The sequence below is a fragment of the Centruroides vittatus genome, unplaced genomic scaffold, assembly GCF_030686945.1.
Source record: "Centruroides vittatus isolate TY-2023 unplaced genomic scaffold, ASM3068694v2 contig_250, whole genome shotgun sequence".
Taxonomy (NCBI): domain Eukaryota; kingdom Metazoa; phylum Arthropoda; class Arachnida; order Scorpiones; family Buthidae; genus Centruroides; species Centruroides vittatus.
The window spans coordinates 1,150,365-1,162,615 of NW_027121584.1; the positions used below are offsets into that span (position 1 = coordinate 1,150,365).

At 28.0% G+C, this 12,251-nt stretch overlaps 1 protein-coding gene across 1 annotated transcript in view; it reads left to right on the top strand.

Annotated features, from left to right (window-relative positions):
* Utx (Utx histone demethylase) overlaps window positions 1-12,251 on the top strand; it is a 154,512-nt gene that overhangs the window by 112,267 nt on the left and 29,994 nt on the right. Inside the window, exons 7-14 of the mRNA XM_067265876.1 lie at window positions 3,124-3,178; window positions 3,981-4,015; window positions 4,671-4,764; window positions 5,148-5,373; window positions 6,144-6,316; window positions 6,385-6,466; window positions 11,017-11,110; window positions 12,062-12,148. Coding sequence (XP_067121977.1) covers window positions 3,124-3,178; window positions 3,981-4,015; window positions 4,671-4,764; window positions 5,148-5,373; window positions 6,144-6,316; window positions 6,385-6,466; window positions 11,017-11,110; window positions 12,062-12,148 — 846 coding nt within the window. The remainder of the gene's footprint in view (window positions 1-3,123; window positions 3,179-3,980; window positions 4,016-4,670; window positions 4,765-5,147; window positions 5,374-6,143; window positions 6,317-6,384; window positions 6,467-11,016; window positions 11,111-12,061; window positions 12,149-12,251) is intronic.

Here is a 12,251-nt window from a genome sequence, read left to right on the forward strand (position 1 = left end):
CGACGGCGCGGGCGCATTTGTTTTATTTGCAAGTAAATCGTGTCACGGCATGCATTATGTTCATTGTTACATCAAATTGCGTTACTAATAGTCATAAGGACTATTAGTAACACAACTTGAGCTTGAAACACAGTTCAACTTTGATGCGAATGACAAATATCTGGTTGCCACTTTTCTTGACCCGCGTTTCAAAACCAGTTTCCTGGAATTAGTTCAAATGCAAAGAGCAAAACAAAACGTTCTTTTAGAAGCTCTGAAAATTAGTTGTGATGAGTCTACTAGTACTGATGATGATTCTTCTCCACTTCGTAAGAAAAGAAATATCAATGAAAATGATAAAACCATTGAAATACACGACAGTTTCTGGAACTGTTTTGAGGAAGTCACTACAGAAAATATGCAAAATGATGAGAATGTGGAGAAGAAAAGTGCTATTGCAAATGAGATTGATTTTTATATGAAAACTGTTCGCCTAGATCAGACGGCAGACCTTTACAAGTGGTGGTCAGCAAACACAAAACAGTATCCAAGCCTGACAGAATTCGCTAAGATTTATCTATTGTCTCCCGGCATATAGTGAGAGGCTATTTTTAGAAGTGGATATAGTTTATGAGGAAAAGCGCAATCGTTTGCTATCAACAAATGCTGAAAAAATTGTTTTCATTCATCACAACTTACCACTGATAGATTTTAAGTATTAAATGTAATAATTTGTGATTAAAATAAATACATTTTTGAGTAATATGTGGATTTTTTCCCATGATTTGGTATTCGGTATTATAGTATGCAACATTCGGCCGAATACCGAATATTAAAAAAAGTAGCTGAATAGACTGAATACCAAATAGTGGCCGAATATTCGTGGCATCACTAATATAAATATCATTTGTGTTCTCTCATCCCCAGTTTCAGGCACTTCCTGATAGAGCCAATGTAAACTAAGTCTTCTCCTGAATATATCACCATGTAGAGGTATCATATATATGTCAAGGATCTAGATGTTTAAGGATCCTTCTCATTCCTAAATAATCTGGAAATGGTGGGGTTTCATTTGTATGTAATGTGGGTACAGTGTTTTGCTATCTGTTTAAATTCAGCATTCATGTTGCATTTGTAATATATTATTATGTGATCATCATTCCTCCACTCATTGCTGTTCTCAATGTTGTCATTTATTCTGTCTGGATTATTTTGCTGGGTTTTATATTTACTAACTAACCTCCAGACTAAGCTTTTGTGAAAACTGTGCCTGAGCCATTGTTGCAATAAGGGTCAACTCTGCTTTTGTGTATGCCACATTAGTGCAATATGTGAGAACACCTCATGGTGTGGGCTCTGAATGCATCAGTTTTGTATTAATAAGGAATATTAGATGGAGATCAAACATTTGTTGATATTTTAAATTTTTTATTATTGGACTGGATTGAGATTTTGTACCATCCAATTATAAGTGCTAAGAGAACTCTTGATTCAGAAAACACTTGCTGTTTATCAAGTTACATTAACAGCTGTATTAATATATGAAAATTATTAACCAATATGACGTGATTCATCAAATACCTGCTCACTTGCAGGATGATATCAGAACCTCACTGTCATATTTTCCACCATGGTTCTGCACAATGGAAAATGGCCTTTATTCTTCTCAGTCAATATTTTAAAAAGTTATTCTATGTTAAATTAAATACTAATAATTAAATTTATTACAATAATCTATGAGTGAATTTTTGCTATTTATCAAGAGTATAAACAGTGGTTCTCAATTTTTTTGAAGTCGGAAAACACTAAACTTTGACATTTTTTTCTGCAGAACACTTACTATACATCAGCTTTAAAGCAGGGTGGCAAACCTTTTTTAAATCAAGCACACCCAGTCTAGTAGATGATGACATTGGCATTTGCTGATTACATTTTCATACAAAAATTATTTTACATTGTATTGATATTTCTTTTCAACAATTTTTAATTGTATATTTGATTTTTCACGGAACACTTGAAGTGGCTTCACGGAGCCCCCGTGTTCCACAGACCACAGATTCAGAACCACTGGTGTAGAGAAACATATACTACAAAACAAAACTGTTGTGTCCAGAGGGTTATTGATGTCTGGGATAGTCATAGGTTCATGTGCATCATAACAATTAACGGGGTGGGGCCACTATGTGACAAATCACAGCACAGTTGTTTGATACTGAACAACAGAGATAGGTGTCAAGAAAAGTACAGTAATGGCTCATCACAATGGATTACAGAAGCTGTTGATCTACAGCAGTGCTGCTCCTGAATGAGGTTCAAATGCTCCTCTTTTTGGGAATTGTGTACCCAGCCCAGGTATAGTACCTCCTCATTCGTCCCATGTTCACATGCTCCCATGGCCCCACAGTCACTCAGTCCTATTCCATCAAATATTTTTGGGATGAAGTAGAATGAAGTATCCAAGCTTGCAGACTTGTACCATCTTTATTGGAGGATCTATAAGACAGTATCAAGGACTGCTGCACAACATTGATCCACAAACCTACAGGCATCATGTGGAGTTGATGCCAAGAGGCAGCACTGCTGTGATCCAAGCAAAACAAGAATGTTAGATGATTATCTCTAATTCAGTGTACATTTAATACACATGATATTAGATATGAGGATATAGGAATTTTTTTCAGATTAAAGAATTTGATCGTCGCAGATTTATGCAATGCTTATTTTTTTCTGTCTTTTTGTGCAAGTGGAATATTTTTATCTCACTTCTTTCAATATCTATGAAAAAAATTATATATCACAAAAAAAAGGATACATAAGGAAAAAATTTCAATGAAAACTTAGTGTTAATTTATTAATGTTAAAAATAATTATAAGGATGATTTTCGATTATGCAACATAACTATATGCATATTTATACACAAACACAAAAATTAAAAACAGTGAAAAATCAATATTGCTAACTTTCAGGGACAATATCGCAAATTTTTTTTTCTATACATCCTTTTCATATCTGATCTCGCATAGATTAATAAAAATTAAAATATATTTATATATCTTGTTTTTTTTATAATTGAATAGTTTTAAAATTTTGAATTTAAGGAAAAAAAACAAATTGAATGATTGATTTAAAGTTTTCTCAAACAGCATTTTCAGTTGGCGCAAATAGATTCAAGTCCATGTACGTTTTCTAAAGCTGAAAGTGAGTATTTTTTTTAATATATATAAATGTTACAAATTTAACAATAAATTGATTAATATGCAAAAGAAATATTTTCAAAAATGTTGATTAAGTTTATTTTTGACCTGCTGTTATTAAAACAAAATGTAAAGATTGTGTGAATGAAGTAGCAATGATAATTTGTTTGTGATGCACGGAACCATTATACTTTAACTGTTTTCATGATAATTACCACTTAAAATGTTGTCATATTCTTGTGAAACAGTAATTGTAAGTATTTTTTGTGGCAAAAACTTTAAATTGTTGAAAAATAATTTTTGAATTTCCTGATATTTTATAAAGAATAATAAATTTTAATTTCAATAATTAAAAATGGCATAAGAATTGTATATAACAAATTTAATAACAGTAAGATTAAATTATAAATGTAAAAACAGTTATCGCACACAAGATTCGAACCCATGTAGTAACACTCTTCACACAGCATCTTAACGAATCACACCACGTTATTAACATGCAAATGGCATTTCTTGAGAAAATCATGATAAAACTTTAATCATGATTTTCTTGAGAATGCCTGAATGGTGGGTCCTGTAGCTGCTTGGTAGAGTTCAAGTAAATACTACACATCCACAAAATTTTGTCAAAATCATGATGACAACCGCCCAACCTCCCAGGTTCCTCTTGTTAGCTTTGTTTCTTAAAATTTGTCTTAGTAAAATTATCTTGAAATATATTTAAAAAAACACTTTGAAATAAGTTAAGCATTAATTTATCATATTAATAATTGAAGCCTGTTAATTACTTATATTAATCTTTTCAGTAAAGTTTCACATAGCTCATCTGTACGAGGTTCAGGTAAGCATCTTAACATTTAATTATTACTTAATCATGTGATGAACTATAAGTATTTCATATTAAGTTTTGTGAATGGTTTTTTGGTTTAATAAAATTGTAGTCTGATGTTAATAAGCATTGAGTGATTATTTTTATTAGCATTATATATGTTACATATGTTAGCATGTTATTTCATGAATATCAAAAATTTTAATTCATTAAAAGAGTACTAAAATATACTTGCTCTCTTGGAGTTTTAAGAATCTTTGATTTTTTTGTATTCTAACATTTTCAAATAAGTGATGCTCATCGGCAAAAAAATACTGATTTATATTTTAAAACTGTTTTGTTGCCTATATAATCACATGTTCTTTTTATTCTCATGTTCTTAAAGATGGGCATTGCTTACTCAATTAGCAATACAACAAATAAATTTTAAAGATAATTAAAATTTCAAGAAAGCAAGTGTATTTTAGTTTAATTTTTGTTTATGAAGATGTAATATGCTATCAAATCAGAAATTGTTTCAGAACTATTTTAATAAAATGAACCATACACTATTTTATTGTTAAAAGATAATGATTTTATAATTGTAATATGTTGTGAATTTTATGTATTTAAGTATTTTTGTATATTAATCATACTAATGTATTATTATATAATTTTTAACTATAAGGGAAAATTTAAAGCTGCAAAAGAAGCTTATGAACAATTATTGGAACAAAAAGACTTATCAAAGTGTGTTCGAGCAGAAACTCTGAAGCAGTTAGGTATGAAATAGTTTTTCTATTCATTAATTTTAATAGTTTTTCATGACTGTTAATATATACAGTCAGACTCCATTAGTACAAAGTTGAAGGGATTGATACAAATGGGCTTAGATAAATATTTGTCTATAATATTGTAAAAAGTATACTTTCCTTGACAATGATAATGAAATTATGAATAACTATCATTATCTTTGAATTAAAAATTGCTGAAAAATTTTAGTACTTCTTAATCAGAAATATTTAACAAATCTTTACTTTTATATATATGATTAATCTATGTGTTAAGTATTAAATTTCCTATTATAAATTTTTTCATATACATAATTACATTTATTATGTTTATTAATGATAAACGTAAATATTTTTTGTTTCTGTGAATCTAGGGTGGATGCATCATACCGTAGAGGCCTTGGGTGATAAACCACAGCGGCAGACTTATGCCCTTCATTGTCTGCAGAAGTCCATTGATGCAGACCCTACTAATGGCCAATCATTATATTTTCTTGGTCGATGCTATGCATGCATTGGAAAAGTTCATGATGCCTTTGGATCTTATAGAAATTCTGTTGATAAAACAGAAGCAAATGCAGATACATGGTGTTCTATAGGGTGAGAATATTTGCATTATAATTTGCTTTTCAAAACAGCTTAGAATGAATTTTGTTTTTAATTACAATAATCTTAACAAAAACATAAAATTTATTGAGAATATTTTTGTCTACTGTTTAATTTAAGCTTTCTTAGTCTAAATACAACATAGATTTAAGATTTTTCCTTCATTTTAAATCTCCAATTCTATTTATAAATAATAATTAGAATTTTTACAATTTTGTAAAAAAGAAAATATTTTGTAAGTTAGTAAATCTCTACTTGAAATCTGTTAAAATACTGTATAAAGCAAACATTGATTGTTGAGCACCACTATAGAACAATATATTTAATTGAAATTGCTTTTTTTTTTAATTAATATCCAACAAAATATTTTAATTTTAATTGTGTTCAACTCTGTGATGTGCATTGTTGTGCTGTTTATAACTGTTAGAACTAAAAGGTATAAATAGCTATTTTTACTAAGAAATAATGTTGATATGCCATATTTAGTCTGGTTGTTACTATTCTACTTATTATTTACTATATTTTGCATTATACAGAAATAAAATGCTCTGTTTTGTGAAATTATAAGTAAATAGACATCCTAAAAATAAGAATTATGGATAACACAATATAGTAAAAAGGATTAAATGTGATGGTTCCTTTCTTGCATGTCTATTCTACATGTCTTTGTAATCAAATATAATAATTTTCTAAAATTGTAAAAATAAATTTATTAGAATTTAAAAACAATATAACTTTATTCTTGTATATCTTTGTACTTTCAGTGTATTATACCAGCAACAAAATCAACCAATGGATGCATTACAAGCTTATATATGTGCTTTACAATTAGATAAAACTCACACTCCTGCCTGGAATAATCTTGGTATTTTATATGAAAATTGTAATCAACCTCAGGATGCACTCAAATGCTATGTAAATGCAACTAGAGGCAAAGGTAATAATCATTACTTCTTATTTACAAAATATATGTATATTTTTTGAGATATCTTTATATGATCATAGGACCAGTAAATCCAAACTTAACTGCAAGAGTGAAATTTTTACAGAGCCAATTAGGAAATGTACCACCAAGTGGAATTGAAAGGTAAGCTCTGTATAGTTTCTAGATAGAAAAAGAAACTATGAACTATAGTATTTTACTTGAGTAATGTATTAGTTTAACTTACTCGATATGAAATGAATGGAAGCCGACTTCTTGCTAGGAAAGTAAATGCTCCAGTGAAAGAGAATCTGTAGTGTTACCAGGAAAATCCAAAATCTCCAACAGTTAAATGTTTTTTTAACTATGAAGAATCAAAGTTTATTGCTGACTGCTCATGAAACAAAATGGCATACAAAGGGGTTATGTTAATAAATATTATTTAAAATTATTTTAAATTACAATAATTTCTGTTGTCTTGCTATGAATTATTTTGTTAAAGATTTTTGATATAGATTAAGTATAACTATAAACAGTATATACAAAGAATTACAAATATTTATTATAAATATTATAATAATGTATTATAGTAATTAGTCAAACAATTATAGTAATTAGTACCAGATTACATCAGGCTGTTTTTCCACAATTATTTTTAATTAATTTCTAAATAATTTGTCACTAGCGAGAGGCATTAGGTGCAATCTTTTATTAAATTTAATAATTATAATTAAATAATTTAGAATATTCTGGAAGAAAAGAATAGGCCCAGAGCAGGACTCAAACCTGCAACTCCTGCATATCCTGTGGATGCATTGCCAGTTATGCCACCCAACCTTCCAGATCAATAGCCTCTTTCAGACATACTTAATTAGGATATACAGTTATATCATAATTAAATATATTCTTTTACAGTCTGTAATGTGATCTTTACAGAAAATGTATAGTGTGCATTTTAACTCACAAATCATGTAGTAATCATGATTTTTCACATGCATTTTTGACTGATTTATTTGTATTTTCGTGATATTCTCATGCTATGCGCTATCCATATAATTGTGTAAAAATTTTGACCATATATTTTTTAGCTTATTACAGGCTCAAAAAATTACTGCCTTACACGTGTGATCACGTTACAGTTTTTCACACAGTCACATGCATAATGTGGCAATTTTCTGCTCTGATATCTTTAGAAATAATATCGTAGAACACTTATATGATTGTCTTAAGGTATTCATGACATCATGGATGTTTGTCAGCTATGCATGATTAATGACATGGTGGTCTACATCTTGCTATGACCTTGAATGCTTGTCTCTGTAAGATAGCTTTGGGGCACTGTGTCTTTCAACAGTTTAAAAGTTTTAATGTGTTTATTTCATGCCCTAGAAATATGGAAAAATTATTTTCTGGCCCTTCTTGAGAAACACCTCAGCATTTATTTCCAGATGAACTTGTTTTACAATAACTTAAGCTATTACAAAGTTTGATGGGCCCAGTCAAGGACATTGTTTTATAAAACAGTATCTTGTAAATTAAATAACACATGATGTTGAAATTTGGCATATGTGGAGAAGACATATTATAGAATCTTTCAGAATTGTCAAATTTGAAGAATGGCAGTTATATATAAAAAATCAGTGTAAAAATGCTATCTTAGTAAGATTGCTTGCAAGCTTAGCAACCAATCTTACAAAAAATACTGTATGTAATCATGGACTAATGCAAAGCAAAGTAATGAGATTGGGCTGTTAAAGACAGTCAAGGTTGGAGCCACTAATACATTATATGATAAAATTTCAAAATTTATTATTTATTAGTTTGTTATTTGCACATATATGTATATATACAAATGGACCTCTGAAAATTGAGTGTTTAGCTTGTAAGTCTGGAAGTTTCACAACTCCTTAGAATGGCAACAGTTGAATGGATAAGATGCTACATAGTGGAGTTAAACAATATGGGTTTGATCCTTTGCATTAGTTTAATTGTTAATGTTGTAGACAGTTTCCTTATGTAGTCATGTTTGTTACACTTCAAATATAACTATACCACCAGATCTGAAAATATGAAGAAATAAAAATTTTATTTAATGGCATAAAAGAGTTAAGTCTACAAAGACTTCACTAATGAGGAAATGATGTCACAATTTCTTAATCTTTTGTTTTATGAGCTTTAAACATGAAGAATAACAACAGTAATAATAATGCTAATGGTATGGTACAGTTAAATAATAAAATAATTATGTTACACATTAAAAAATAAATAAAAAATAAAAACAAAAATTGCAAAGGATCAAACCCATATCCTGTCACTCCACTGTACCACATCATATCCACTCTGTTAAGGGAGGTAGAACTTCCAGACTTATAAGCTAACCACTCAATTTTCAGAGCCCTGTTTTTCAGAAATGTTTGAGAAGTGGGTCCTATTATTTGGACAAGAAGCTGTTTGTGTTTAAGGCTACATGCTTACCAAATTTTCTTCAAATCGGAGACCTAAACATCTGACCCTCTCCTTGTAAAATGAATTTGGAAAACTTGCACAATTCTGATTTTGATTACTTTTACAATTTTAAATTAAATAATAAACTAAAGAGAAATTTTGTTCATACTGCTGAATAGAATACAAGAACTGTGAAAAGTAATGTTTTAAATTATTTCAAAAATTTTGAAAAACAACAAAAATAAAATTTTATAAAATGCACAGAATTTTTTTTCCTCTTTATTATTTAATGTATTGATAGGACAATTATTAGTTATTTTGTTTAATTTTTGTTAATTTTTTTATACTATTTATTTATACTGTTACATACCTGTTTAACAATTATTACAAATATTTCATTTAAGATTCTTATAAGATAATAATCTCTCATTGCAAATACAAACAAGGTAAAAATTTTGAATTTATTGCTAATTGTATATTCTACTTTTAATTGGTTATTGATTGGTTACAGAAAATATCATTATTAACTTATTGGTTGTGTGAATTAAACCTTAGTTTGTATGCATAAAATTAAAAATTAGCTTTACCTAACAAAATTACTGAAAATTAAGCAAATGAACAATGCTATTTATAGTTACTTCAAAGCAGTTAATAGGCCAATGTGAATTCTACCTGATGAAAATAAATTCTCATTTGTGTTTAATTCTATTTGCGTAGCATATTTTGCAATGCATTATGCAATTCTAAAATAGATGATTCTATTAAGGGAAAATAATAAAAAACTTATTATTATTAATTTTTTAAATGTGAACTCTTGCTCCTGAAAAAATTTCTAGAAATTTTATTTTACCAAAAATGATTTACAGAATTTGTCAAACATGATTGTAATTTTTAATATAGAATTAGAACTAGCTAAATAGTAACATGTTTATCAATAGGTTTTTTTTTACTGCTACTTTACAAGGTTCATATTTCTAATGTTTTTAGCCTATACCGTCAATGTACAAAAGATTAAAGAGCCTTTTAGAAATAGCACAAGAAAAAAAAAAAAAAAAGGTTTTAGTGGAAGTTGCATATGATAATGAGAATAGATGTAAAATGAATGAAAGCAAGTTTTATTATGTGATAGATTTAATTTTTCATTGATATTAGCAGAGAACTTTTTATCATTAAGAAATACACTGATAATTTATCTAAGTATAATCAAAGGATAAATGATCATTTTGCTCTTTGTTATGGAAGTTAAATCAAATTATTCATCTAGAACATGTTATATCCTTAAAATACAGATTTTGTAGTTTTTATGATTAAAATGTCAGTTAAAACAAGATTTCATGCCTTTAAAACAGATATCGCTAGACATTAATTCTTGCATAAAAGCATGATTGTTGAATTTCTAATGATAGTATAATAGATTTTTATTTCTGACTAATACAGCAAAGATTGATTTCAGACCCAATGAGATTTAGTTCCTTCTCTTTTAAAATTAAAAAAAAGTACATTCAGTAACAAGTCGTGTAATTTTTCTGGTAAGAGTTAAAATTATGAGTTTTATTAAAAATACTTTTTGTATTATTAATTATTATAAAATAGCAAAAAGTTTAATTTTGATGGTGGAGACAAAGTTTTTATAAAATTGTAAATATTAATAATAAGTAAAATCTTCATTAAGCCTGACCACATTTAAGATATGACACATCCCCTCACTTTCTCCATCCCTGTGATCTTTAACCACCAAAATTTAATAACGTCAATCCTCTAATATGAAAAACGCCCTACAAAGTTTCAGAAATTTTTGACAAAAGTCACAGGAGTTATTTAAGTTTGAAAGGGATGAAAAAATGTCACATGCATATGCACATGCACATTGACACACACTCATCCATACATGCAGAAATCTCTCAACTTTTTTTTGCATTTCTTGACATTTCAAGTTTCATCGAGTCCAAAAATGTAAAAATTTTGGGGGTTTCTTGACAGATCACTATACTTTTCTTCTGTTATAACAGTTGGGAAAGTAAAATTATTCAAAACTGGTTTTAATTCAATCTTTTGATTTTATTTATATACATATATAAATTCATTGATAGTATGCTTTCCAGAGGTTTAAACAATTCATATCAACATTAATTTGAATTATTAATAAGAAGAGTTTAATCTCTGTAATAAATTTTGCAAGAATTCAACTTATTTGTACTGATAAACTTAACAACTGATAGTTCTATATATGTTAACAGTGAAATTAATGATAATTTTAAAAATTTTACTAGACCAAGACAGTTACCTTGTGTGGAGGAAGCATGGCATATTCCTATTTCACAAGAGATGGCTTCACGACAGAATAATGTTTCTCATAATTCTATGGTATGAATAATTTTTATTATCTGTTGTTATATTTAAATTTAAAAAAAAAAAAAATGAATGTTTTAATTGAACTAAAAATATTAACTGTTTTTATATTTAAGTATTATTGGTCTCACTTACTGGAATTCAATTAAATTTCAAAACTTCAAAAAAATCAATTGCTTTTTATTTTATTATTTTATATTTTTTCTTTTCAAAACTGTAAACTGAATATTTGCTCAATTTTGACTCTTCTTACAGCAAATTTTCACAGTTGTTGTTTAACATTTTTGATTTCTTAAGAAATTTATAAACATTAAATTTTAAAATTTAATGTCTATAACAATGTCTTTGGCACTTATGAATTCTTCATATTAGAATTTATCTGAAACAATGCTTGACAATATTTTAATTAATTAAAGTTGGAAAAAATTAATTCAGTACTATGAAATTTAGATCCACTTTCCTCGGCTGCTTGTATGAACAAACTTTTTTCTATTATAAATGTTTTTAAATATATCTGTATAAATGTTAAAAGTGAAATTTGTGATAAATTTATAGTCTTAACCTTTCAACTGTGGGATAGTCAGGTATGGTGCTACCCAAGGTAGTGGAGAATAAATGGAAATTTTTAAAGTATTTTTTGACACGTTTTTTTTTTTCCTCATTACTGTTTCGGAAAAAGATTTTGTAAACAGTTATGTCTAGTAAAGAAAAGTCTTTTTTTTTTATTGTTACATAATTCATTTTTTATGTGAATTTTTTTTCACGGTAGTTTTTGGTGATACCGCCAAAAGAATTTAACATATATATACATCCCTCACCACTGCCACACGATCGCCCTCAACGTATATATACGCCGAGTGGTTAACTTTTTTTTAAAATTTTTAACTTATTGTTTTTTTTTTTTTTTTAAGTTGTATGATTTACTATTAAAGAAACAATGAAGTTATTAAAATTTATTATTTACAGACAAGAAATATTCCTCCTGGTATCACCGGTCAGAGACAGCCATATGTAAATCAACAAATATATAATGTTCCACCTGGTCATTTTATGGTAAATTATTGCATGTTTTGTTATATTTAATTCATTTAATAACTTTTACAGTACTACAGTAGACTCTTGATAATTCAAAATTCTCTCTGATTCAAATTTTATT